Here is a 27,904-nt window from a genome sequence, read left to right as displayed (position 1 = left end):
AACATGCAAACCAGGTATTGACACGATCTTTTGCGGTGTTTTTTTCATTTTAGGCCAGACGAGAAAGTAGAAAGAAAAGCCAGCATATGCTCCCGAGCTTCAAGAAGGTAAAGCTGTCCAAAGGTAGAAAAGTCGATGCAGAGCCGCCAACCGAAGGCACGTCCAGCGCAGAGGCCCACTCACCTTGGAGATCCAGGAACCTGGAGAGCATGCGAAAGGCCCTGTTTCAGATGCCTCACAGGCGGGGAGGGGTAGCCGGAATACTCTCGCCCAAGAAAGGCGACAGCTCCCCAGGTGAGTTCAGTGCGCGCGCGCGCGAAGGATGTTCGTCTAATACACATTTTTTCCTCGGCATGGCTTATGCTCTTCCCGTTTGCCCGTTTGCTTCCCTTTCAATTCACAGCACCTAGTAATGCTTTTCGATGCGTAGTTATATACAACTGTTATTTTGCCGCCTTAGTGAGAAAGCACTACTTGATTTGGTCCCAACCAAGATTTTTGTGTCAAGCTCGGAGTAACTCGCGTAAGCTCGGACCAGTTCGGAGGAGGATCGCTCAAGCTGCAGCCAATGGGAGGAAGCTCGGGTAAGTTCGGAGGAGCGTCGCGCCAGTTGTAGCCAATGGGTGAAAGGCGTCGCGCCAGCCGCCGCCGAGTGGAGGTAGGGTGTGAGGATGAAGAGCGAGAAACGTGGTTGCGTGCACATGCTGACGCCAGAAAGAAGAAAGCGAAGGATGAACACATGCTTTCGCACGTCTACTCGGTTTAACTACGTTAGAACACTGCCACTTTGTTGCTTGCCCTTTACCACGCATTGAAGAATGGCGCGTCATTTACGAAGTCTCGCAACAGACCACAGGATGGGGCGCATCGTTGGTGAAAGAAGAACGCTAAGCATCTACTACTAGCTTCCTAAACCGTAGCTACCGAATAAACATGCAGCCAGCCAGAATTGCTGAGAGCCAGTAAGTCCCACTAAGCGCATATGACAGGTTCTCGCAGATCATGAACGACAGTTTATCCATATCTCTTAAGAGAAATGTATGCAACAGCCGTATCTTACCGGTACTAACATGTATGGGGCAGAGACTTGGAGCCTAAAGAAAAGGGTCCAGCTTAAGTTAAAGACAACGCATTGAGCTATGGAAACGAAAATGATAGGTGTAACGTTAAGAGACCGGAAACGGGAAGAGTGGGTCAGGGAACAAACGCGGCGTAATATCATAGTGGAAATTAACAAGAAGAAATGGGCTTGGGCAGGGCATGTAATGCGAACGGAAGATAACCGCTGTTCGTTAAGGGTATTCCAAAAGAAGGCATGTGGATTCCAAGAGAAGGCAAGCGTAGCAGGGGGCTGCAGAAAGTTAAATGGGCGGATGAAATTAAGAAGTTTGCGGGGATACGGTGGCCGCAGCTGGCACAGGACAGGGTTAATTGGAGAGACGTGGGAGAGGCATTTGCCCTGCAGTGGGCGTGGCCAGGCTGATGATGATGATTATGTGATGCTGCCGAAGCGTGATGCACGTAAAGAACGGCAAAAAGTATTCGGGTTCCATTAAATTCATGGTGCTGACCATACGCGCATAAAGAACATTGGTGAAGCCATTAAGTCTTTATTGTACTGCAATGTGATCCAACGTTAAAACGGGGCACTAATTATATTTTGCATAGACATTTGACTACAAAAAATCGGCTAAACTAGGTAAGGCCCAGTTAAACAACTGGCTTGAGCCGGCGGCTGCTTAGCGCTGACGATTCCTATGCTGTCGCTCCAGCGCGGCCCACCTGACAGCTAACCTCCACCAAGACTTCTTATCCTGAAGTTGTTGAAGGTTCGCCCTCTACTTTTTGTCGTTGGCACCGCTCTCGTTCGTGTGAGGTCTGTGGCGCCCGCCGTTCCTCGGTCTGGCTACGCCGCCGATCGGCTTCTCGCTCGGTGGCGAGCGCAACTGGGTCTTGTCGACGGCGGCCTTCGCGAGCACAGCACAAGCGCGACGAGTGTCTTTTTCATTTATTTTGTATTGGCTTTTAGCGCGGCAAAACTCTCCTGGTCCGGGTTCCCTCTATACTTCATTAATATTTTTTTATCTTTGTTTTCTGATGACTAATAACAGGGTAATAAGACGCCAGGTGCTGTGTAATCCGCGCGCTGGTTTTCCAGTTTGTTATTTTGTATCTCCGGCCGTCTGCAAAATAATCTTAGCTGAGCTCCCTCTCAATTAAGCAATTCGCTTCCGATCTGCAGCTGCTTGGGGTGCAGAGAAATACGCAGAACCTATTACATCGGCTCACGTGGCCGATAGCCTTCCCGGTTCCGATAGTGAGCAGCTGGTGGGTTCCCTGCGCGTTTGTTCCTTATTAGAATCTGTCTGTCAGCAAGAGTTTCCCTTCATTATCTCCCCATATTTCTTTCCTTTTTTTGTCCCATCTCTGCTCTTGCATTCGCTAACTGATCTGTCCTGGCCGCTTCGATCGGTAGCATGAGACGGGCTTGATCCACGTGACGGCTCGGGGTGTGCTCCGTAGAGCTGATCACAGAAAAACCAGCAGAAAAGGAAGCGTTCACAAGAAGGAGGAGCAGACAGGACGACGCTGGAAACACAATTTAATTTTACTCGGTAAAATTTGTCACGACGGAGCCGGATGCACATGCGCGCAAGCAACAAGGCCTACAAAACATAACAAAACAAAGAACAAAAAGACATTTGACAGTGCAGGTCTGTTATCTTGCATGTAACAAACTATGTCGCGTTCATGAAATGGAATTCTCTTCAAGTAAATCGGACCGAGCTCTCGGTGACGCGTTCAGTGCCTAACTTCTTGATTTTAAATGCTTCTAGGATTTCTCGGTCTATCTGTTTTTCAACGGCCGATAATTCTGACATCATTGAAGAGGGGGTTACAGTCTTTACAATGGTCGCAATGTTTATGTATATGGCCGTGTTATCCGATTGGAGCGAGGTGCGGTGCTGTTTTAAGCGATCGTTAATACATTGGCCAGTCTGGCTGATGCACACTTTTACACATAATAGGAGGAAAGTTCGGTAGCTGTTCGGTACCGGTAGTCTGGTAGTGTAATCGGTAGCTGCTCCGTGGTCTCTGTTCTCTGCCCGCAGATTTAGTTATTTTATTACTGCGTTTTTTCACTTTTTGAATAAATTGAACGCAAGTTAAAAGATTGACATTTGGCTTGTATAGAAACTTATATACAGCATTTCTTGGAAGTTTTGCCTCAAGAAGTGTCGTATTGCTACGGTTGAATTCATGTTTATGTCCAGCAATATTAAAGCCAAATACGAAATCTCTTCTTCGCGCCATGTTCTTGTTGGATGAGGTGCAGCATCGCGAGCTTTCTCTCTAGATATGCATGAGGAGCTCTATAACAGCCGAGCAGATGACGCTGGAACTGGCAAGCGTTCTGTGTGCATGCGCGTACTCTCGTTCATTTCGCTAGTGCTGCCCTGCATGCTACGCTAAACGGCATCTGGTCGACGCTTCCGTGACGTCTTTGACCCCACCTTGTGAATGGAAAACTACCTTGTGCCATGGCGCTCTATGGCCAATTAAGCTGGCCTTGCGCCATAGAAATTCATCTTCATCAAGAATGGAAAACTATAGATGTCGGATGAGGATAGGGGGCTCTCTAAAACGTACCGTCTGGGACCACGTGATCCAGATGGGCTTCAGGGGAAAGTACAGCTCTCGCTATCACTTGTCATGTTCTCGGTTCCTGTTATACGATTGCACTATGTCGCGAAAAAGCATGCTGAGTGCTGAAACTTCACTCCTTAGTCTGCGCACAGCTAATTTCTCAGCAGGTGTGGCGATCGACTTGTGCGTGAAGTAGTCCAGGCGGCACAGATTGCTTAGCTAAACATTTATTATTTCAGGGTCCTCTGAATCGCATTAGCAGAGTTCCTTTTATTGCTCCTTAAATGGACTGGAATCTTCGCTCCTAGCTTAACATAGGGATAGAACCGGCAATTACAAGAGGCTTCAGCGCCGATGAAGTGCTATGCAGGTTCCACGACCAGGAGAAAGATATTAAAGGACGCTGGTCCATAAAAGGTATTTGGACTCTGCGCTGAATGAGCGGGCATAAGTTCTTAAGTAAGAGGGTTTTAATAAACTTGAGCGTATCTCAGTTGTCGATGGGTGGCAGTAGAACCACTAGCGCTGGAGCTGACCATTCGCTGATGTTTTCTTCCACATCAAGAGTTGCGACGACGCAGGGCTCTAAGTTTGTAGTAGTTGAAATTTTCAGTTCTTGGCGTGCCTAACACCTCTTGCCTTTCACTACAGATAAAAGCAGGGCCAAGAGCCAATTGGGGGGTGATGACGACGACGACGACGACGAGGAGCCCGAACATATGCCTTTCCTCCTGGTGGCCGGTGGCGTCGCTGCGGCGCTGGGCATCCTTTTTATCGGCGTCTGGACCTTCAGCGTCATGATCGGCAAGGCGCTGCAGGTGTTCGAGAGAACCGAGACACTCAGGAACCGGCACCTCATCAGGGAACTGCTGAAAGCCTGCACATCCAAGGTTAGAGAAAATGTAATGTGCAAGAAATGCCGGAAGACTGTTCTTAAGAACGAAAAAAAAAGTCATGCAGCAGTTATTTTGCGAACGCTGCATTAAATACAGTTCCAAGGCGACTATTTACCCTTACGAAAACGTAAAATAGCCACGTCCCTGAAAACAAAAACGCACAAAGGTGCGTTGTAAGCGCCTTTTAAGGAAGCGCCTAATCTTTTACATGAAGCCTAATTTTTCGCCATACAGCCTTTATTCGTCTTTCCAACCTTGCTCCGCATAGCTACAAAGCTTATTTCAAGCGCTATTATTATATGTCGCTGGGAAGTTTGCGCTTGTCAAATTAGGTTGCTCTGTAATCGGCTGATGAATCACTACAGATGCTTTGGGCTTGTATTGTTTTGTTACATTGTACGTTAACTTAAATGCAAGGATAGTACGAAGTTTGCGCAGCCCCACCTGGGGAAAGCATCATTTTACTCTTTAAGACAAGGCCCCGGTGAGATGCCAAATGTCTTTGAATAACCCTTGAAGCTTTCAATATTCGTCTCACGAGAATGGATATCGAAAAAAAATTGACGTTAGCTTTGCTTAAGACTTTTAGTTCATACCTGATGTGCCTAGACAGAAAAAGGCAAGATGCACAACGAACTTCTCGACCTTGGCCGGCGCGAAAAACAGCGCGAAGGACACCGGTGAACACACAGGATCACACACGAGTGTTTCATGCGTCGAGAGTAGCAAGTGCCCACCCTTTTTACACCACCATGAAAATGCACCGTGATATGCGCCATACCTTCAGTGTCATCACTGGCTGCTATTTAGGCCAGGAGGAGGCATTAATAATTAGGAATTATGTGAATAGTCCCACCGGGCACTGTTTAGAGCCAGTGCTCCCAATTGCTGTTTTGGTCAGGACACTGAACGGGAGTGGTCAGAACACAGTCGATAGGGGTAGAACCTACCGGGTTTAAGGAGTGCATGTGTATTTTCTACGTTCGGCAAGCTGATTCACGCGTGACTGCTACGCTCAGGAATGTCGCGAAGCCGTCTCGGCGCTCAACGACTCAGTCCGCGTTCGAGGCGTCGACCCGTGCTCCGACTTCTACAACTTCTCGTGCGGCCTGTGGAACGTCTCTCAGCAGGGCCTCACTACGGGCGGCAACCACTCGGGCACATACCACCAGTGGCTGGAGGACAGCTACGTCGCCTCGGTCCACGCCAAGATGCTACGCATGCTTCCTGGCGCTGAGAACAGCAGCGAGGCGAAGGGTCACAACGCCTCTGGACAGGTACTACTTACCGAAGCTTTAAACATGCAGTGAAACTTATCTGGTGAAGACACTGCGAATAAGCTTTCAGCAGATGTGGCATGCGGAATTAAAGGCAATTAGCATTGAAATCACATGCATTGAATACACAGCAGGAAGCTTAGCAAGAATACATAACTGGCGCCTCTTTTACTGTTTGGAAAATGAACAGCATTTATTCTTTCAATTTTAATATATAAAACAGGCACCTTTTAACGCGAGAGTGTTAAGTGTCTCGTTCACCGATGAAGCCGGCATCTTAGTTGACGTTGGCGGGTGGAGAAAATCTGTATTGGTTGAGGGGGTCGTGACATCACATTGACATGACCTCGCGCGGGTAAATCAGATACCTCACAGCGGCCAATCATTGATTGAACTCCATCTGTCTGCCGCGGTGCGCAGTTTGCTCACTATCCGGTGGCCGGGTTGTAACGACGCCACAAGGTTACGTGACACAGGTTGCTTCTCTGCGAATTTTTAGTGGATTTTTTGCTTAAGGTCATTGACGCCGATGCCGACGGCGACGCCGAATTTTCTGCGACACGAACTCCTTAACGTTATCGCGTTAAAAGTCACCGTGCTAATGGAATTGAATAACCGGGCCTGTGGTGCCGCATCAACATGGCGACCAGGACCAACAACGCACATTCTCACCAGAACAGGATTTGGCCACTCTGTGCGAATACACAAAGTGTGACTCCCGGCCCTCAGTCCCAGACGTCTGAGGAGGAACTGATTAGGATGGCGGTAAGAACACTGAGCAGTGGAGGAAGTTAAGAACCTCTGGATGGGGATAGCCCACCGTTGGAAACAATAGTTGTGAAAGTTTAACGCTAGAAGTTTATCATGCGATAGCCTAGTAATGCTGCAGGAAAAAACTAGCAGGTATCAAATGGATGATGGAGCATGTACAGTGTTAAATAGTGGGCACATTTTATGCTTTCGGGAATTACCGGACTAGCGGGAACTAGCAGTAAGATTCCTGTTTAAGAAGTATATAGCTGGAAATATCGACGAACTTTTCAGCATTAATGAGAGGGTGGTAGTTATGACATGCTAACAAACTGTGTTGATGGGCGAATTGGTCTGCATACATTTTTGAAACATGCAGCGCTGGCGGACGAGCACGACAGAAAATTGGCACAACTACGCAGTTGTACCAATTCTCTGTCGTGCTCGTCCGCCAGCGCTGCATGTTTCAAAAATTGTGCTTATTGCAATTAGGCGCAAGAGGTACAAGTTCAAGGATGTGCAGGCCCTTGTGCCTACACCCGGTCGCGATGACGAGATGGTGGAAAGGTGTTATGAAGAGACATCCTGTATTTGTACATAGTGTATATTGTCGCCCTACCCCTATCCTTTCTTACTATCGCTCCCTCTTTTGTTTCCCCTCTTTCTATCCTCTACATGTCTTTTTATTCCGCTAGCCGCAGCTCATGTGCTTCAGGTCCCGGCTAGCAGCACCTTTTCCTTTCATTGGTATTTAATTATTACATAGCCACTAAGAAAAACATATTAGGAGGTAGAATCGGTATGAATAAGGGAAAAGCGCAGTACGCTGTGCTGATGGGTGACATCAAATTAACTACAGGCATGAGCACGCAGGCGACCAGGCTGTAGGAGACTCTGGCTTTAATTCTAGGAATACGAGAGAAGAGCTATTGGTCGAATTCACAGGCCGAAGTAGCTTAAGAATCATCAGTACATTCTTCCGCAAACGAAGCGTCCGAATGGAGAGACTAAAAATGACATAGACTGTGTGCCAATTCCGACTTCCTGAAACTTGTGGGTGAAGTTCAGTGACCATAAGATGCCGAGGTTTCTAGCGTAGACTTGAATAGGGAGGAAAGCAAACTGGTGCGGAAGAAGCATATAAGCGGTTTAGCGTTTAGAGAGCAAGTATATGGTTTGTCTATTTGCTCCATGGGGCAACATACAGGTATTGCCCACGAAGCAAGACAAAACGAGGTGCTGAACCTCCCGTCTAGGTCTTGACTTCACGTAGGTACATCTACAGGAGCGGTACTGCAGTCTATAGACGGGAAAACGCTAACTACAACATAATTTCACACAACAGCCGCAAAATCAATAATCAGTTCTGCTAAATAAATACAAATAAGAGTAGTGATGTGTTCTGAATCATAGTGTCACGCGACGCTGAAAAGGCAACAGAGAAGAAGATAGAAAATGATGTACAGAATGCAATACAAAAACAGTTATTCTCCAAACCGTGTAACATAACAGCACATCAAACGGAACGAGAAATATGCGCAATGTTTCATATGGAATACGACGTTACACACAGAGAAAATATGAACAGATGCGTTTAAGACCACTAGGCGAAAAAAAAGGCGTATGAACTCAGAATCTCGCTCGAGAACAGATACTCCGCTTTAAGCTAGGAACACGACCTTAATCTTCATGCACTGAATCGTAACATCACAAATATAATTAGAGTGCGCTCGATAGAAGTGGGGCTTAAGGTGGTTGGACATCATCCTCTCAAGCTGTCACTGTAAACGAAAGACCTAAACAAGAAACGCCAGAGCATGAAAGAAGCCTACCTCATATAGAATAGAACTGGCAGAACTGTCATATCTGTTCAATAAGCCTCAAGTAAACGTCATAAGGAAGTATAATATGGACAGGATAGAGCTGGCTTTCAAGATTGGATATTAGCCAAAATGCGCTCAGAAGGAAATGCCGAGGCTAGCAAAAACGTTTTCCTTCCTTTTTATTATTATTTTAATAAAACAACTTACATACATACAATAGGGAAGCGTGTCCGGCAATCACACACTCTCCATTCAATTGCATTTACCGCGTGTTCAAAAGAGCGGTTCAGAGAGCTGAATTGGGAAGCGTTGACGATATGAATCTCCGATTCATTGAATACATTGTTTTGTTAAGTAACTAAGGAAACAAACTGCAGGGCATGATTCATGACTATAAGCAGCGATTCATTGGAAGTATTAAGGGAATACATTTCCTCAGGGCTGGTATTGACCGCACATCCAAGCAGCGAGGGTGAATTAGCGTAGAAAATAAAAGCAGTCGAGTGCATTTTCCGAGATACTCTCGGTTTATGGACAGTAGCTTAATTAAAATATCCCTCAAGGGGAAAGCAACGCGGACTGCGCAAGGACCAATCGAGAAGAAAATGATATGTGTAACGTACAGACAACAAGAAGGCAGAGTACTTCAGGGGACTAAGACGAGTTAATGATATTTTGGCTGCAGTGAAGAAGAAATATGCACGAACAGGGCATGCAATGCAAAGGGAATATAACCGATCCTCCCTTAGTGTAGCTGGGTCGATTCCAAGCGAATATAAGCAAGCAGGATGCGGCGCAGAGTCTGGTCGACGGTTGAGACTGGGGAGTTTCTGGCCTGGAGGTGGCCACAACTGGCACAGGACAGGGTTGATTGCAGGGTCATAGGATATGCATTTGTCGTAATCGGCGTATTTGGGCTAATGATGATGTTGACCGTGTCGCATGAAAAAGTCTGTATGATCATAGATTCGTTTCACGTTTTGTAGAGCCTCGAAAACCCTGAGCTCTGAATTATTCGTCTTTCGTTCCATTCATTTATAACATGTCATTTAAAACCGCAGGTTGCCCATGCCTACAACGCTTGCTTTGCCTTCTTCACAAATGTGTCCGCCGGCCACCGCCTCGCTCCAATGTGGAAGGCTGCAAGAGTAGACCCGTATGCCTGGATGCGAGCGGTGAACTTCTCACAGCTCTTCGCATATGTGATTGAGGCAGCCCTGGATAGTAACCTCATCACTGTTCTACGTATTGACTACGACAAGCATGGTACGGTTCGCATACAGCCAGGAAATCCCATTGAGCAAAGCAGGTAAGCATGCGTGCTCACTCTCACATCTTTAAGGTTGAAAAAAGTCGCTATAGTAGCTGCTCGTCTGCTCGTGTGCAGACGAGCACATGGTTTGTGTGGCGTGGGCAGAATAGCCATGCAGACGACGTAGCAGCGGGAAAGCGCTCTTTTGCGCATGCTCGCAGTCTCGTCCATTTGGCCACTGTGGCCCTTCATATGACACCCAGCGACGTCATCATATGACGTCTGGTCGACGCTACCGTGATAATAATAAAAAAACTGAATAATAAAAAACTGATGTGCTGTGAATTGCACACTGAATAGATAGGAGGGTAGGTCTCCCTTGTTGTACATCTACCACGGTGGCTCAGTGTATTCGGCGTTCTGCTGCTGATTCCATGTCCATGTGTTGGAGCCCGGCGGCGGCGGTCGAATTTGCGTGGAAGCTAATACAAAAAAAGCTGCGGATTAACTACTGCTGAACCTGATAAGAGAGAAAAAACTCTGGTGTATCGGGAAAGTAGGCTCGGCTTGGCTCCTGTAACGTTGAGTGTGTTCCGCACACTTGGATAGGCACCGTGCCCACCCTGCCACCCTGGCAAGGGGCTGTTAAATTAATGGTTGATCGCGGGAGGACGGAAACAACTTTTATCAGACGAAAAAAATTCTTCCAGGGTGGTCCCCTACTGGTCCAGGAGTCAACGGGTTTGTGCTTCACACAAAGCCCGATCCACCAGCCATTTCTGGCCGCAGGGCTGAGCGGTCCGTAAAGCAGCCTCTCAGGAAGAATGAGTGGGATTGGGTATGAAAGGGTACTGCCTGCGGGGAAGGACATTCCCGGAGGTAGTGGAAAAGTGTGAATTTGGGCACGCCGCAAGTGTTGCAATGAGGAGGGGAGCTGGGGTGAAAGCATGAGAGACGGTAGGAAAATAAAGCAGCCCGCTTGTAATTGTCGCCATGTGGCGCTGGACAAGGGCGACAGGGTACTGTGGCGTGGTGGCAATGTCATGCGGCTGAGTTTATAGAATGTGATTTGATAATATGTAGAAAGAACCGAAGTGGCCTCTTGCGCAGGGTTGGGTGCCTGATCATCCGGGGTCATCGCGAAAGGTTGGTCACCCAATGAACGCTGCGACATATTGCTGCAGTACCGCGTGTCTTTAACCCGCCGCGGTGGCTCAGTGGTTAGGGCACTGGACTACTGATCCGGTGTACCCGGGTTCGAACCAGACAGCAGCGGCATGCAGCGTTTCGATGGAGGCGAAACGCAAAGGCGCCCATTTGCTGTGCGATGTCAGGCGCAGTAACCCAGGTGGTCGAAATTATTCCGGAATGGCGTCCACTGCGGCACCTCTTTCTTCCTGTCTTCTCTCAGTCCCTTCTTTATCCCTTCCCTTGCGGCGCGGTTCAGCTGCCCGCCTAGATGTGAGACAAATACTGCGGCATTTCCTTTATTAATAATAATAATAATAATAATAATAATAATAATAATAATAATAATAATAATAATAATAATAATAATAATAATAATAATAATAATAATAATAAGAAGAAGAAGAAGAAGAAGAAGAAGAAGAAGAAGAACAAGAAGAACAAGAACAAGAAGAAGAAGAATTATTAATATTATTAATTGGTTTTTGGGGAAAGGAAATGGCGCAGTATCTGTTTCATATATCGTTGGACACCTGAACCGCGCCGTAAGGGAAGGGTAAAGGAGGGAGTGAAAGAAGAAAGGAAGATAGGTGCCGTAGTGGAGGGCTCCGGAATAATTTCGACCACCTGGGGATCTTTAACGTGCACTGACATCGCACAGCACACGGGCGCCTGAGCGTTTTTCCTCCATAAGAAGAAGAAGAAGAAGAAGAATTGGTTTTCGGGCAAAGGAAATGGCGCAGTATCTGTCTCATATATCGCTGGACACCTGAACAGCGCCGTAAGGGAAGGGATAAAGGAGAGAGTGAAAGAAGAAAGAAGTGCCGTAGTGGAGGGCTCCGGAATAATTTCGACCACCTAGGGATCTTCAACGTGCACTGACATCGCACAGCACACGGGCGCCTTAGCTTTTCCTTTCCCCCAAAACCAATTTCCGCGTGTCTGCCACAACGTTATCAGCGCTAATGCATGAAGCTCATATCTCTCCAAACACGCACCTTACCCTCCCCTTATATACGCTCACGCTATCACCAAGTCCCCACAAACCCCTCCTGTACCCTCTGCCACCACCCCAAAGCCACTCTCGATCATATCCTTTTCCTCTGCCCGGCGGATCCTTCCCCGCGGGGCCTGGAGCACCTACCCAGATGGGAGGCATGGGAGACCCTACTGCGCTCCGAGGACCCGGCCAAGCAAGCCATCGCCACAGGCCGGGCTGCCAGCGTCATGAGCCTCCGGGACATGAACGTTTGAGTGCAGTGCGGCCGTGCGGGGGCCCAAGGACTTGCGCGTCCTAAACTCCCCTGTATGTAATAAAGTTTCCACCACCACCACCACCTCCACCGCCACATACGTCAAAGCGCAATTGAGGCGTACACTGACCCAGGGAGCCAGATATGCGCCCTTCGTTTCCTCAAAATCATCGGAGTGTAGTCGCCGCGGTGGCTCAGTGGTTAAGGTGTTCGTCTACTGAGTCGGAGTAGCCGGTTTCGAACCCGACCACGGCGGCTGCGTTTCGATGGAGGCGAAACGCAAAAGGCGCCCGTGTGCTCTGCGATGTCAGTGCACGTTAAAGAGCAGTAGAAAGAAGTGGTTTTTAGTAAAATATTAATAAAAAGGGAGGAAAAGATTTTTGCTAGGCCCGGCATCTGCCATCGATAATGAAGCACCTGAGCTGGGCCGGCGGAAATAAAGAATAGCAGGCAGAATGGAGAAATGAAATGAAAGAGGTGAGGGGACAGGAAGAGAGGAATACGTTAAAGATCCCCTGGTGGATGAAATTATTCCACAGACCTCCACAACGGCGCCTCTTTCTTCCTTTCTTCTTTCACTGTCTACTTTATCGCTTACCTTACGGCGCGGTTCAGGTGTCCGCCGATTTGCGAGACAGATACTGCGCCAATTCCTTTACCAGAAACCAATTCTCATTTTTTTAACTCGCCCTACGGCTGAAGGGCGCCTCGATGCACGTGCGTTTCGAGCCTGGGGCACGTGCATTTTATAACCATGGTGGTGGTGGTAGTGGTTTTATTAAAAATAATAGTAAAAAGGAAGGAAACGATTTTTGCTAGCCCCGGCATCTGCCATCGATACTGAAGCACCTGAGCTGGGGCAGCGGAAATAAAGGATAGCAGGCAGAATGGAGAAATGAAATGAAAGAGGTGAGGGGACAGGAAGAGAGGATAGAGGGAGAAGTAATATGTACAAAGTATTTACACAATAAGAAATGTGTCCAGGTTGTGCGCGTGATTAGTTCATTTTAGAGGAATTAAATCACACACGCGCACAGCACTGTGTTGGTTACAACTGGAGTGAGGCGTCCGGTTATTAATCGTTCAATGTAGAACTCGCGGAGCGTTCGGTCACTGCGTGTAACTACCTGACGGAGAACAAACGGGACGTCAAGCCCGTGTGTTCGAGGAATGCACAGAGGCTCACCAAAGTTCGCTCACGAGTGCGCGCACTGCCCTGCGGCCACAATAGCGCCTTGATTGAGTCTGGTAGTATGCCCTGCGCCCTATAGGCCGCGAGCATATCGCGACGAGCATCGGCGAACGCGGTACAGTGAAGGAGCAGGTGTTCTAGTGTTTCCACTACACCGCATCCATCACACACATCACTCGTCGCGATTCTGTGACGCACCCGTCGTTCACCGGGCCACACGCAGCCAATGCGCGCGCGGAGGATCATTTGCACGTTGTGACCGTGTAAGTGCGCGACAGCCGGTGACACTGTCGATGCGCTCACCTCCCGCGATGCGTGGATCGTGGTGCTGCTTTCGGAGATGGTCGTGGATGGCCGCACGCACGTCCTCCAGCGCAAGGGGCAGATCGCTGGCAGGTAGTTGGTGTGCAGCTGTCGCGAGGTCGTCAGCTTCATCGTTGCCTGCGATGCCGCAGTGACCGGGCACCCACTGTGCACGCACGGCACAACCTCTCTGCGCGAGGCATTCGATGCGCGAGCGAATTTCCCGCACTAGTGGGGTACCGCGGCCGTTAGATTGCAGGCGGCTGAGGGCGGCGCGGGAGTCACACAGCACAGCACTCCTGTGCGGCGAAGGGCCGAGGGTGAGCAGCAGGTCCAGCCCGAGCCGGATCCCCATCAACTCCGCCTTGGTGGAGGAGCCCAGGAAGGCTGCGTGTTGCTGGCTGCGCAGTCGCAGGGTGGGGATGGTGGCCGCCGCAGCAAGGTAGCAGCTGTCGCGGGCCACTGAGCCGTCGCTGTACACGAGGAGATGGTCCTGGAGCTCTTCGTGTATGACGGCTCTGGCCAGCTGCTGCACAGCACATAGGGGTGTGTCCCGCTTTCCCGCAATGCCGAAGATCTCTCGCTGTACCTCCGAGGCAGCAGGCCAGGGCGCGCAGGAGCCGTAAGGGGGTGGGCCTTGGGTCAACTGCTCATACTCGAGCAGCAACGCGCCCATTCGTGAGCGCGGGTGCGAGTGCATACGCTGCAGCAGCGAGCCGCCGTCCGGTGCGCGGTGAAGCCGGTCGATGTGATTCAATGCCCTGCGCGCTGCTCGGAGCTCAAGTGGCCACGCTCCTGCCTCGGCCAACGTTGCGGCGCACTGCGAGTTTTTGGGAAGGCCTAGGCACACTCGCAGGGACTTGCGGTGCTGAAGCTCGAGTTTCTTCCAGCACGGCTTACGCACCGTGACGAGCGGCAGCGCATAGAGCACCACCATGCACTCCATAAGTTGTTTGCGGACGCATGCGCTTAAGTACACCATTTTCAGTTTTTAGCCGCTGGTCGTAATTTTTCTTAAAGCTTTCATTTACATGAATAAATATTCCGCAATGAAGCGAAACAATCTAAATTACAGATTTTATTTAGCCCGACGGATTTTCCCCTTCGCAGACTTGCGCCTATCAGGCAGTATACTAGACGCTACAATCTTTGTTATATCCGGTGCAATAACTTGTTGAGTATAGAGTGTCCTTCTGCTCGACGTTGTGGTGACAGCGGGCTACTTGGGGGGTGTTTAAAATAACAGTTATGAAGAATAACATAAGTGTCGTCAACAGTACGGACTATAGGGTCCATTTCACTGAAATGAGTCTTTAGTGTGCTTACATCCTCGCATGAAGCTAAGTGCTTTGCACCACTTTATGTTATAAAATTAACTTTTTTGTTTTGTAAGCACAGTGTGCCACCTTCGTCTTCGTCGTCATCATCGCTGATCTTCGTTTTCGAGAAGTGGCCGCCATACTTGTTTCGCCTTTTAACAGTTCAAACATTTTTAAAATGGCGCAGCCTTTTTTAACGCCGCCTAGTCTCGTTTGCATGCTCCGCAGATGTGTTTCGTGCAGTCGCTCCTGGATCCCTTAAACATTCATTTCACAGATATTCGCCTTCTGTGCGACATCTATCCTTCTGTCCACATTGCATTTGATGACATTTTCCAATTAAATGCAAAGCTGCAGCCCTTTCCTCTCCTTCACGGTTTGTTGCAGGAACACCTAAGGTCATTTCCCTCTCATATCCTTATTGCTACCGATGCCTCGCTGGATCCCGGAAAGGCAGGTGTGAGTAGTTTTTCACCTGCACTAGGTTGGCCTGTTTCTCTCCGTCTTCCTTACATCACTCCAGTGTATCTGGCCGAATTATTAGCAGTAATCTTAGCCTTACGTAAATTAGAAGCTACCGTTCCCAAGTCAGGGTTATGACAGACCCTCTATCCGTTTACCCTTCATTATCCTCACCCACTGAGTCTAGGCCATTACGCCTTTTTTAAGATCCTGATCCCGCTGCATCTAGATTCGGTAAGGTTGCTTTGGGTATACCGGAGCATATGGGCTTTCAATTAAATGAGGCTGCAGATTGCTTAGCAAGAGCTTCTCTCTGTGGTCCAATTATTGCTGTCCTGCCAACCTGTGCATATACAGCTGCGGTGAGGTTTGGCAGCTACACAATATTTCAGGAATTTGCTGCCTCGGCTCTTACATCATCTCCCGAATATCAGCATCTTCTGCATGCTTGGAGTAGCAAACACTGGCGCTCGCGCATACTGGAGGTCTCTCTCACGCGTTTGCGTCGCCTGGTTCCTCTGCTAAATTTCTACGTTCACAGATCTGATATGATGGTTTCCCCTTGTGTCCTTTTCTTGCTGTTCTGCCGCCGCTTCTCTTCTTTGAGGAGGCGCCTCTTACAAATTCGGTTTCATCAGCTGGGTCTGCCTGTGTCTTCACCGGTTGTTGTTTCCATTGGCGCTGCTTTGCTTGGACGAAGCGACAGGAGTGCGCGCTCTGCTGTGCAAAATTTCCTTCCAGAAACGCAGCGATTCCCATTCTGAGCTTTTTTTAAAGTGAAATGCTTCACTACGCTATGTAAAGCAGTCTTCCGGTAGCCAGCACAACGAAATCGGACGACCTTCAGCGGAACCAAGGATTTCTTAAGGCACGGTTTAGGTGTCCAACTAGATGTGCGACAGACACTTCGCAATTTCGTTTCCTGAAAAACCAATTTTCAATTTTCAGTTTCCTCTTTCTTCCTTACCCGCCGCAGTAGCTCAGTGGTTTGGGCGCTCGGCTACTGATCCGGAGTTCCCGGGTTCGAACTCGACCGCGGCGGCTGTTTTTATGGAGGCAAAACGCTAAGGCGCTCCCATGTGCTGTGCGATGTCAGTGCACGTTAGATTCCCAGGTGGTCGAAATTATTCCGGAGCCCTCCACTACGGCACCTCTTTCTTCCTTTCTTCTTTCACTCCCTCCTTTATTCCTTCCCTTACGGCGCGGTTCAGGTGTCCAACGATATATGAGACAAATACTGCGCCATTTTCTTTCCCCAAAAAACAATTATTAATATTATTATTATTATTATTATTAATATTATTATTATTATTATTATTATTATTAAATGAGCCACCAGCGTATATTGGCGTTGACAACATTGTAGATGCCGTTGATTTTCACGAAAAGAAAGACGCACAACTTGCTCCCTTGGTCAGTGGACACCTGAATCTCGCTTTCATGTACGTGGCGTTGGTGTCCAACTGCAAAAAAATTGGCAGTGGCTGAACTTGGATAACCCTGGAATTCAGCATCAGCTGTTCTATATATACCCACACGACCACGTGGATATGACGTGGTAGCACATGGTCTTACGAGACCCAGATCGGATGACATCACGCGGCTTCACATAAACCTGCGGATGTTCTGAAGGTCAAAGGTAAAAGGTCAACCCAAATGACACCCAATGTCAAAGGTCAAGGGTCAACTAAAAGTCATGAGTCAAGGTCAGGGGTCAAGGGTTCCAGACCATAACTGCACATCATATGGTCATACACGGCTAAGGGGGTCGGACTGAAGGTCGTTCAAAGTCGTTCTCTGGACTACCCGACATACTGCTTTACCTAGCGTAGTGAAGCTTTTCGCTTAAAAGCGGGCATGTGCTGTCCGAGGCCAGAGCACATTGAAGAACCCCTGGATTAACCTCTGAATTAATCCGGAGCCGTCCATTACGGCGTCTCTTAGAGCCAATATGTCGCTGCAGAACGTTAAACCCAACAATTCCCAATTCAACTGATCCTTGTTATACAGTTGAGTCTGTAAGAATAGCAATGTGAAGCAGTTGTAGACGAATTCTCAGGGGCTTTTGCGCACAAATGGTGGGTGTGGATTTACGCCGCACTTGCACCGAGAGTTTAGATTAATTGTGCATTTAAATTTCTTTCGTAGCGTGAGCTACACTGGTGAGAATGAGCAGTTTCGCGTGGCTCCTGGAGAGCAGTGCTGCGCATGCGCGAGGAGCAGTGACGTCAAACGGCGCACAGCTGGTGCGCCGGAGCTGCCGCCGCCGCGCACCCCTCGCCGGTCTGCGCATTCCAGAGGAGTGCCGTCATAGCCGCGGCAGACGCACGTGCGCCGGCGCGTGCCCAGCTGTGCGCCTGCGTTGCGCAGCAGCCAAGTCTTACGCTGAGCCGGAGCCGCCTGATAGAGCCTCTCATTGTGTGCGCATGCGCAAAGGTATCAGAGGGGGTATACATATAGCGGTGCGTTTGCCAGTGTGGTATAGCCATGGAAAACGAGAGCGAAATTGCTGCTCATGCTACGTATATCCCGGCATAGCCGAGATAAGCCACTGCTGATTTTTTCTACAGGAAACGTTTGCTTAGCATCAAAGATGTCTTTTCAGACTTAGCTTTGATGAAAGCTTCAGTAAATTAGTGTCGATTTTTAACTACATATACGCGGTCTGCCGTAACACTATTTGTGGAGTACGATTTCCGTTGACAGCGCGAAACGCGTCGCAGTGGCAGATACTGGGCGATCCGCTCGGACACGTAATAGGAATAGAAGTGGGATGCTCCTAGATTATAAGTTTCTGTTCACCTTGCGCAATGCGTGACTAGTTGCGATACGGTCCATTTTGCTGGCAGCGGCGAGTCCGGCCTGACAATCGCCTTGCTGGAAGAGGCGTCATCAACACTGGGACTCCTTTACGAACGTGAGATCCGCATTGACGTGGCGCGCTTGGACGGCGTTGTGCGAAAAATCGCCCACAGCCAGCCGCCTGCTCAGAATCAACTCCCGCCGCCTCTAGTCGACAAAGAGGCATTGGATCTCGACACGCATGGAATCAGGTAACGCCGCCATCCGGAGTTTGTATCCTTGTGCTCAGTTTATGTTCAGACCAGAAGCACTGGTCCATTTCTGAAAGTGCATGTTTTTCCTCCATGTGGTATCAGAATGAAAGAAGGTAGCAACCACGCCAGCACTTAGGTCGCAGTCTTTTAAGTGGCTTGCTGCTCGCTCTTCTGCCTGCTGGTGATGCCGTATCACAGCGCTTCCATCCTAAGTGTAACGAAATGTGGTTGCTCCTTGAGCTTAAATCGCTCTATGAAGAGCGGCTGAATAGATGATGCATGTGTGGTTAAACGACGGATAGAATTGCGATTGCGAGCTCTCATTCGTAGCCATTAGTGAACTGAACAGCGAACTAATCTCTCCTCAGTCAAGTTACTGAACAGAGATTTCTGGGAACTTGGTTTACTGAGGATCTTTCATGCACATGTCATGTTAGAAAGCTCTGCATAGATCTGCCCAGAATGGCTGGTACCATATGTAAAATACGGCACTTATTACATATGTGGCTTAAACAAATTTTTACTATTCTTTAGTCTGCTTCAGGCTGTGCTTTGGCATCCTAATATGGGGAACAACGACAAACTCAAATTATAATAGGTTATTGGTTCTTCTAAAAAGGACGCTACGCATGTATAAAACCAGCACGGAAACATCAGAAACTTAACGCACGCAATTGCTGTACATAAAATATGCCATGCTCAGGGCCGACCAGTTGTATTAGTCCAAGTTGATACTATACGGATTCACAAATATAGACTTCGCAGCACACCTTCAGATATTTTATCGTTATATGCAATCAGAGATCCGACGCTTAGACAACCATTTTTAAGAACTAACTATGGTTGACAAACCTTATATTTGAAAACAGTCGAAATGTTGAACAGAAAAGACGTAAACTTCGATTTTATACAAGGCTGTGCTGTTTTGAAAGAATGTACAAATTTCTTCGTTTCACGGAATATTTTCCTTTCATTGTGATCTCATTTTTCCATATTTTTCATTGTTTCGTGCAATACAGCGCAATGCCACTCTTGTTCTTGTGCACGTGTTCTGTTTGCGCTAAAAAAAAACAGACGAAAGAGAAAAATGTTAGTATGTTCTGTTCTTTGTTTTCTTCCTGTCAATCCGTCCCAAAGTTTTATTTTACCGATGTATTTGTTCTATGCATGATGAAATATCTCTGTTGCAGTCATTGATTTAGCTCTCGCATCTGTTTTCTCAGTAACAAGTATGTGCTCAGTAACTGCTAATGGCATTACATTTGTACCTGGCATGTTACTGGGGTTGCTTATTTCCCTTTTTTCCCCTATATGCATAGATTTGGCTTCTCAAGTGCACTGTCGCTTGCCGACTTTATTCATTGATCTGTTATGATACATATGTCTGCCTACGCTTTTGTAGCGATAGCTACATTACGGTAGCATTTCGAGCCTTCAGCGTGGCGGCGCCATGGCGGTGGTGGCGCCGCCATGGTTTCACGTGGTTGGTCACGTGGTGCGGAGCAGCTGTCGGCGGCGCGGCGCTGTAGCTGATCACGTGGTTCGTCACGTGGTCGGTCACGTGACCAAGTTCCACTCGGCCAGCTGTACTCCAGGTTTAACCTGAGCTAAACCACCGCCAATTTTTTGCTTCACCTCACCCCCCCCCCCCCCCCCCCCCGCCTTGGCATCTTCTAAGAAAAATACTGGATACAAAAAAATTTCGGCTGCCCTTACCTACGCAAGCGTCAAATTGTTCAGGTCGCCAAAATTCATGCAACCCAGATTTATTCAATCAATAATAAGGGTAGTCAGTAAAACATAAAACAAAATTATTCAAATTTCTAATGCAAAACAGGAACATCGATGGAATGTAATAGAAGCTAGGTGTATGCATAAACACTGCATGGGCGGTGGTTTGCCGGCAAGGGGGAGAGCTTAGCTTCTGATCAGTTGTTTTCCAGAGTGGGAATTATATTATATATGTTGTTTCTAGAAGTCACAATTCAGATTATACTTGCAGTCGTATGCTTATACGAACCTCCAGGTTTGCTTCCGTTGCGGGTCGAATTTAAATAATGAAGGTCGGCCCAAGTAGGCGAATGTATATGCTACGTTTAGGGGACGAAGACAGGCGGTTTGTTAATACTGGCCGAGAAGTTCACATCGACAGGAGTTTGGAAACAACGCTGCGGAAATTTCGCTTCTGCTCGTTGCAAGTGGCACTCACATTACACAAGAAATGCATACATACTTTCATTAATGATATTTTCTGAAGCACGACAGTGGTTGCAGACGTAGGTAATTGGTAAACCAGAGCGATTGCTTTAACAAGCGTTCTTATCACCTGTTGTGTCAGCTGGCCAAGGTGATTCGGGACGGCAGAGGCTTGAAGGCATTGTTCTAGCACCGGGGCCGTCTGGTTCGCAGGTGGTTCGCGATGCTTCAGGCGTACGCCTCCTCGCGGGTACTTCCGGCGCCCCGATCTCTTCACTGCAGCAACGTGTCGGCGGTTCGTGGTATTCTGAGAGCTCTTGCCGATAGCCACCTTCAGACTGCGCGCCTGTACACGCTTCTGGCACCGTTTGCACCCTACGCAGCATTTGCGCTGAAGGTTTCAGTGCAACCGTCAATGCGCGAAAAGGAGATCCAAAGGACGTAAGAGTCTTAAGAAATGTATTTGTTTTGTTTGTCTTTTTTCTCATCTTTCCGTTCCACTTATAAATTTTTCTATCTTTTAGTCATGGTTCATTTTCCATCTTCTGTCCTATGCTGGCGGTTACTTTCATCTGGAACTTTCAAGAAAAATTAGTTACTTTTCTTTTGGGCTTACTGTATATAGTTTGTGTCGCTATGACGTATGGCGAGAACTTGAGAGAGATGTTTCAGTTAAGAAATCCAACTTGAGTATGACAAATGAGAATATTGTTGTGGAGACATCGATTAACATCCAGTTCAAAGTATTTTTTAAAGCGTTAGCAGCATGGCCCTTGTTTTCTTAATTTCTATTGATGTGGCTGTAGCGACCTGTGTGTTTTGTGGGCGGAGGGCGAAGGGAATGAGTGCGAGAGGGAGAGCTGTGGAAAGAAGAGTTGGAGGCCCTCTACAATAGCGCCCCTAACGATACCGAAGCGAACTAACTGTCGTGTCGAAGGTTTATTATTATTTTTTAAGTGAATCTTGTTGATGAGGAAAAAGATGGAGAACGCATGCAGCTGTGTGTGGGGGACCAAACCTTCGGTGCTGTTCAAGGAGAGCTGGTTGTGTGTTTAAACAGTTATAGTGGAGCACAGAACTGAACGAAGAAGAAGGAAAGGGGCACGGCCGAGAAACTCCGCGCGAACAAAAGATAGAGTGGCCGAGACGCGAGCTGCCCTTTCAGAAAGCGTGCAATGGTTGCAGAAATGTCGGTGCTCACCACTTCTAAGGAGCAGGAGACACGACAGAGCACAGGCACGCACGCTAGATGCGAGCTCCAAGGCCCACCTCACAGCGACTGATACTGCAGAAAAATACCGGCGAACTCCACCCTCACGGAGCGTTTCGGCAAAACTAAGGATTAAGGGCTGTAGGCAAACGAGCTTTTTGATAACGAGAATACTAGTTATCTTGAACGTTCTAAGGTAGAGTCAAAACCTTTATCGCATTGTGTCCAGCAACTTAGGCAGTGTACGACTTCAGATTGACGTATTCGCGAGAATACGTCATAGCGATGAATACAGCACCCTACTATTTAGGCAACAAACTGAGACATACGCGACCTTTCTTCGCGAAGCAGATGCCTAGCGGTGCTGCACTCCCAGTTCGGCCAAGCGTTACACACCATCATCGCTGCCGACGAAGAAGGCGAGGACAGAACAGCGGACACCGTAAAAATCATCTGGAAGCACGTTCGAAGCACCGCCCTCCAAAGGCTTACCATCGCCAAGGCACTTGAGCTGGACAAGAGAGTCCTGGTATTGTCCCGCGCCAACGTTGCCAAGATACACAGTAAGGCGGCATTCCTGGTCCGCGGTAAAACTGTCGCTCAGAAAGAACCAACGCTAACGCCTTGCTTTTGATCGCAATACTTTGCTTGTTGCAATACACTTTAACAACCACAGCTGGCAGCATCACCTCTGTGCCTTCATTTAATATCGGTTCAAATACATGCTACCATTCGGAGTTGGTAAAAACGATGGCGTAGTAATGTATAATTATGTCAGCGGCAGATTCTAACGATGCTCAATAAAACCTTTCCTACCTTTGGTCCATAGTGTTTCGCAGTAGTGGAAATGAACATTGTGTTCTCTGATATAATGTCAAACATGCAGTGAAGTAAAGCGCACAGCGCTTCACCACATGTGGACGTCCGTTAGAAACTTCTTTCAAATTTTTTTTTCGGGCCCTTTTTTGTTGTCCGTAAAAAGAGAATCGCAGAGAGCATTGTTCAGAACATTGTGTTAACTTACGGAAATAACCACTCAAGAACATCGTATCTAGTGGCTTTCTCTGACGAGTGATGAATGCTCTGTATCAGGCACTTGCAAATTGTTGAAATGAGCTCGGCGCGCCTCTGCAGAAAGTGGGTCGGACTCTAGCAGTAAGCGTACGAGAGAGAAGTCCTCCTAATGTAATGTCCATTACCTGCGCCAAAGTTTCATATGCTTACACCCAACTTAATCGCCACACCTCATGGAAATATTGTGCGCGAAGACTGTATAACCTCGCCATTCTGCATACTGTATAGCAATGTTTATTTAGGCTTTCCTCTTCTTTGAAATGACTAGTCCACCAATACAAATAGATAGGGCTATGTGCTGGCGTCATTAAATAGTGACATTCTTTTTGAGAAGCTCGGCCATCGAAAGTAGACGAGAATTGGAATTTGACACGTCCTCAAAATTTTGCTGCAAGGGCACTTACGTTAGTCAGTTGAAGGTTTCGATCACAAACAATGGTTTCAGCTGAGTCGTACGCGAAAAGAATGTCACTTCGACCTGAACATCATCCTTTTTGACAACCTCTCCGCCTCAGCGGCGAGTAGCGCCATACCCGAGAAATGTTCCATAGGACTAATCTCCTGTATCTACATTGTTTTGTGTCCATTCTGAAGCTCTCGATAATGCGTAGGCTGCCTCTAGGCTGGCGACTTTTCTTGATTAGTGCGCCATATTTGCAGCGCGTGGGTTTGTCTGCACGTTCCGGAAAAAAGTTTTCTTTATGAAACATATGGCTGCCTATAAACATCTCACTAGCCGCCGCGGTGGCTCAGTTGTTATTGTGCTCGGCTACTGACCCGAAAGGCGTGGGTTCGATTACCGGCCGTGGCGGTCGAATTTCTATGGAGGCGAAATTCTAGAGGCCCGTGTACTGTGCGATGTCAGTGCACGTTAAAGAACTCCAGGTGGTCGAAATTTCCGGAGCCCTTCACTACGGCGTCCCTCACAGCCTGAGTCGCATTGGGACGTTAAACCCCCATAAACCATAAACATCTCACCTTGCTGATTAACGACTACTTGTGGCCTATGGGAGGGAGTACTGATTTGATTTCCTTGTCGACTGAAGACCTCATCTGTGATTTCTGTTCACTTTACTGATAGCCGGTGCACGCTTATCTGACGATATTCAAATGTGGGTTTTAATTTATGATAGCTTTTTGGAGGCACAAATCTCGAGTCCAGTACGATTTTAAGTGCAACGCAAGAATTACAGATGATAATGACTCTCTCGTGCTCGCAGGTGGGCTAAAGCCAGTGGACCCCGAAACTGACGTGGCCTTCCAAGAACCTTACACCGATTCTTTTTTGGCTAACCTGATCCTAAACACACGACTGACGGGCAGGCGGATCGATATTAGCAAGGGATTCCGATCACTGCCCCTGTGGCGAGGAGAGTTTGAAGCGGTGCATGTTCGACCCGACTTCCTGTACCCATTGGCTCCTGAACCCAGTGTCAACTACGGAACGATGGGAGTCCTCGCTGCCGGAAAGATGTTTGACTCTGCCCTGCAGAATTCCTCCTCCGATGACCACCACGAGGGAGAGGTCGAAGAAAAACTTGGTGAATGCATTGTGTCGTACGCCAAGAAGACCCTGAAGCTCGAGTTGAAACCCGAAGACTGGAAGACCAACATAAAGGCGAGATGGGCGATGGAAACTGCGCTCTTAGCCACTAGAAGGAGCCCGAACTTTATGAAGAGGCCCGTTTTTGACCGCTTCCTGATGGTGCGATTTGGCCGCACGTACTGCGGGGAAAAATTCAGGTCGCCGCTGGAATTTGCGACCAGGTCATCGCCGTTGTTCGTCGACGCCTTTGCTTGTCACCGCCACCCGGCTCCGGACTGCTGACGTTGTCGGCGCGCCAGCTGCTTAGTGACGGGGCAGTTTATATTCCGTTAGTTAATGCACTATTTAATGAATGCACCCTCTTAAAGAAGTCAAGACGATTACCTTAGTGGCAGGACACAAGATTGATTTAGTGCAGTGTTACAGCACCTAGACGACGACCATGCGGTAGGAAGAATGCCTTTATTTCAAACTCATTATGAACAGTGACAACAGCTCATAACGCCCTCTATGATTTATATGAGCTCATGGTTATGCTTTTCTTCCGGCTGTGTCACGAACGTTCATGACATGTTGGCGCCTCAGACTTCGCCCTATTTAGTTTGCCCGTCCATATATTTGTAAAAAAAAAACGCCGCAAACATAAGGCCCGTGGTTTAAATGTTACGCGTTTTTAATTTTATCTAGTGGTGGTAGATGCTGGTGGCAATGCGAAATGTTTTCTATATATACAGCGGTCTTCTATATATCTTGTTGTGGAATTTTAGCTTACTTATTCTGCAGGTAATATTTAGTGCAGGAGGTCACGATTTCCGTAGCTACTCCTTATAGCTATTCAAGGAAGCCTCCGTTACTTTGTTTTGCTAGGACAGTGCAAACGCAGTACACTGGATGCGTTTTGAAATGAAGTCGCATGTGTTTAAAGCTGAACAAATTGGAAGGGACACTTAGGCTCCTCCTTAAGGGTATGACGCGATAGCGTTAATGTCCTTTTATATACGGAATTAGTCATTCTAGACTAGCTACTCCTTATGACTATTCAAGGAAGCCTCCGTTACTTTGCTTTGCTAGGGGAGTGAAAACGCAGACCACTGGATGCGCTTTGAAATGAAGTCGCTTGTGCTTAAAGCTTAAGAACTTGGAAGGGGCGCTTAAGCTCCTCCTTAAGTGTATGACGCGATAGCTTTAATGTCCATATATACGGAATTAGTCATTGTAGCCTTCTTGAGTAGCTACTCCTTATTACTATTCAAGGAAGCCTCCATTACTTTGCTTTGCTAGGGCAGTGAAAACGCAGTCCACTCGATGGGCTCTGAAACGAAGTCGCATGTGTTAAAGGCTGAAGAAATTGGAGGGGAGACTTCCGCTCTTCCTTAAGGGTATGACGCGATAGCGTTAATGTCCATATATACAGAATTAGTCATTCTGGGCTTTACACTCATAGACCCCTGGGAGCCCCTCATATCAATCCTCGAGCAGTGGTGTAGCGGTTAAGCGATGCGCCGCTGCCTGCGACACCTGCGATGGGAGGCGCTGCAACCGGTGGAGCTTGTGCGACCCAGGATGCACTTCCCGAGCGGCCTCTCGCGACCAATCAGTAATTTAACTGCCACCTGCAACGGTGGTCAGTTTGCTCACAATCTGGTCGGCACGTTGTGAAGAAGTCGCAAGTTCACATGACCTAGGTGGCGCGCATAGGTTTCTTCGCCGCGGATTTTTCGCTCACAAAGCTGACTCCGACGACGCCGACAACGATTCCGGACATTCCGCAGAACAGGAGCTTTAACGGTGTCATGTTAAAAATGCGTCGGGGCAAATGAGCACCATAGGAGGCGACACATGCATTATAATGGTTGTCTGCTGCCGCCGGGAACTGGTATCCCACGGGCTCCTAGTCATTTGGTTCAATATAGCACCAATGCTAAAACCTTTGCCACAAGCTTTTTCCATTCTTTCCCAAGGTGTCAACTTATGCAGTGGAAATTATCGTCTCTACCTAAGTATAATTTGAACTCAGCCCTCCGGGTCGTGCTTCCGCATACGGAACACGTCTGGAAATACAGCACTCACGTCGTACGTGCATTTCGTTGTTAATCTCTCTTTTCGCAAAATGCCTTTATGAAGGCATCAGAGTGTTGAGTGAGCTTTAGCCTTTTGAAAACATTCTGTACTTGCCAACAACAACCAGGCTGCATTTACCGCTCCTGAAACCCACTGGGGACTCATTGCTGCCCATAGGAAGATGGCAAGCGCGCAGGCTCACATCACACTGGTTAGCCTCGGAATCGGCAAGGGCTGGCGAGCACGGCGTCGCCGCTCCGCCGCCAGGCAGCTTTTTCCGTGCATCTGTCTCGGCCTGTGCAGTTTCTGCCCCCAGCGACAGTACCTCTATTTGGAGTCTGTGTCGTCTGACTGGTCCAACAATGCCGCAACGGTGGCCCAGTTGTTATGGTGCTCCACTGCTCACCCAAATGACGCGGATTCGATCCCAGCCGCGGCGGTCGCATTTCGATGGTTGCGAGATGCGACCGCCGCGTTAAAGAACCTCATGTGGTCGAAATTATACCGAGCGCTCCACAACGGCTTTCATCAGAGAAGAGCTAAAAGATGGGCCAATTGGTTCTGCGTCTTTGTCTACTGCACGCTACTATACGATACCAGTAAAACAAGGCCCCTTCGTTTCCTTAAAACTCATGAAAGCAAACCAAACCAATGTAGAAGCTTCATTGAACTAACATTACAGCAGGGAAAAAAATTATTGAAGGGGACACTTAAGCTCCGCCTCAAGAGTATGACGCGGTAGCGTTAATGAGTTAATTCCCATACATGCGCAGTTGCTAGTTATCTTGTTTACGTTCATAGATCGCTGGGAGTCCTCATAGCATTCCTAGCGCATGGTGCAGAAGTTAAGCGATGCGCCGCTGCATGCTCTGCGATGGCAGGTGCTGCCACTGATAGGGAGGTGGTAATTACTGTTATGGATAGGTTGCTCGGCAAGAGCAACCACGGTTTCTGGTTGCTCTTCCCGAGCAACCTGTTCATACCATTATTTAACTGCCACCTCACACGGAGGTCTGTTTCCTAACAATCAGGTGGGCGGGTTGTGATGAATCCACAAAGTCACGTTACTTAGGTGACCCATCTATGTCCATAACCTTGTGGCGTCATCACAACCTGCCCACCGGATTGTGAGCAAGCTCCGGCTGCGAGGCTTCAAACGCTCGCCAGCGCCGACGCCGCCGACGCCGGACAGATCTTTAGTGCCAAAGGACTTTTCCAGACGTCGCAGCGGGCCCCGAGCAAGAATCATGTCTTGTGCACTGTCTTGTCCAACCGCTACTAATAATCTTGTCCTCTCTTGTGCTCTGAACTAAACCGAGCTTACCCGAGTTACTCGAGTAAGCTCGGGTTACTTCGGAGGGGCGTCGCAGCAGCTGTAGAGAATGGAAGGGGAGCGTT

The 27,904-nt window shown here is 48.2% G+C and overlaps 2 protein-coding genes across 2 annotated transcripts; both read left to right on the top strand.

Moving 5' to 3' along the window:
• The first annotated feature begins 61 nt into the window (after positions 1–61).
• Positions 62–18,420, top strand: LOC144124127 (uncharacterized). Its single transcript, XM_077656789.1, has 5 exons — positions 62–294; positions 4,300–4,538; positions 5,564–5,821; positions 9,456–9,703; positions 18,213–18,420. The coding sequence occupies exons 1-5, from the start codon at positions 87–89 to the stop codon at positions 18,418–18,420; spliced, it is 1,161 nt and encodes a 386-aa protein (XP_077512915.1). The 5' UTR covers positions 62–86.
• Positions 18,421–20,845: 2,425 nt separating this feature from the next.
• LOC144123315 (uncharacterized) lies at positions 20,846–24,947 on the top strand. Its single transcript, XM_077656166.1, has 3 exons — positions 20,846–21,056; positions 22,177–22,388; positions 24,120–24,947. Exons 1-3 carry the CDS (start codon positions 21,031–21,033, stop codon positions 24,725–24,727), a joined length of 846 nt encoding a protein of 281 aa, XP_077512292.1. The 5' UTR covers positions 20,846–21,030; the 3' UTR covers positions 24,728–24,947.
• The last annotated feature ends 2,957 nt before the right edge of the window (positions 24,948–27,904 follow it).

The sequence above is a fragment of the Amblyomma americanum genome, chromosome 3 (genome assembly GCF_052857255.1).
Source record: "Amblyomma americanum isolate KBUSLIRL-KWMA chromosome 3, ASM5285725v1, whole genome shotgun sequence".
Taxonomy (NCBI): domain Eukaryota; kingdom Metazoa; phylum Arthropoda; class Arachnida; order Ixodida; family Ixodidae; genus Amblyomma; species Amblyomma americanum.
Note: the sequence above shows the minus strand (reverse complement) of the source record. Positions and strands in the feature narration are given on the sequence as shown.

Excerpts from the sequence above, each read along its gene's own strand:
- LOC144124127 (XM_077656789.1), top strand. The coding sequence starts at position 87 with ATGCTCCCGAGCTTCAAGAAGGTAAAGCTGTCCAAAGGTAGAAAAGTC. Across the intron at positions 295-4,299 it reads GAAAGGCGACAGCTCCCCAG|ATAAAAGCAGGGCCAAGAGC; the intron begins GTGAGTTCAGTG and ends CTTTCACTACAG. Across the intron at positions 5,822-9,455 it reads GTCACAACGCCTCTGGACAG|GTTGCCCATGCCTACAACGC; the intron begins GTACTACTTACC and ends TTAAAACCGCAG.
- LOC144123315 (XM_077656166.1), top strand. The coding sequence starts at position 21,031 with ATGCGCGAAAAGGAGATCCAAAGGAC. Across the intron at positions 21,057-22,176 it reads GAAAAGGAGATCCAAAGGAC|ATGCCTAGCGGTGCTGCACT; the intron begins GTAAGAGTCTTA and ends TTCGCGAAGCAG. Across the intron at positions 22,389-24,119 it reads CAACGTTGCCAAGATACACA|GTGGGCTAAAGCCAGTGGAC; the intron begins GTAAGGCGGCAT and ends TCGTGCTCGCAG.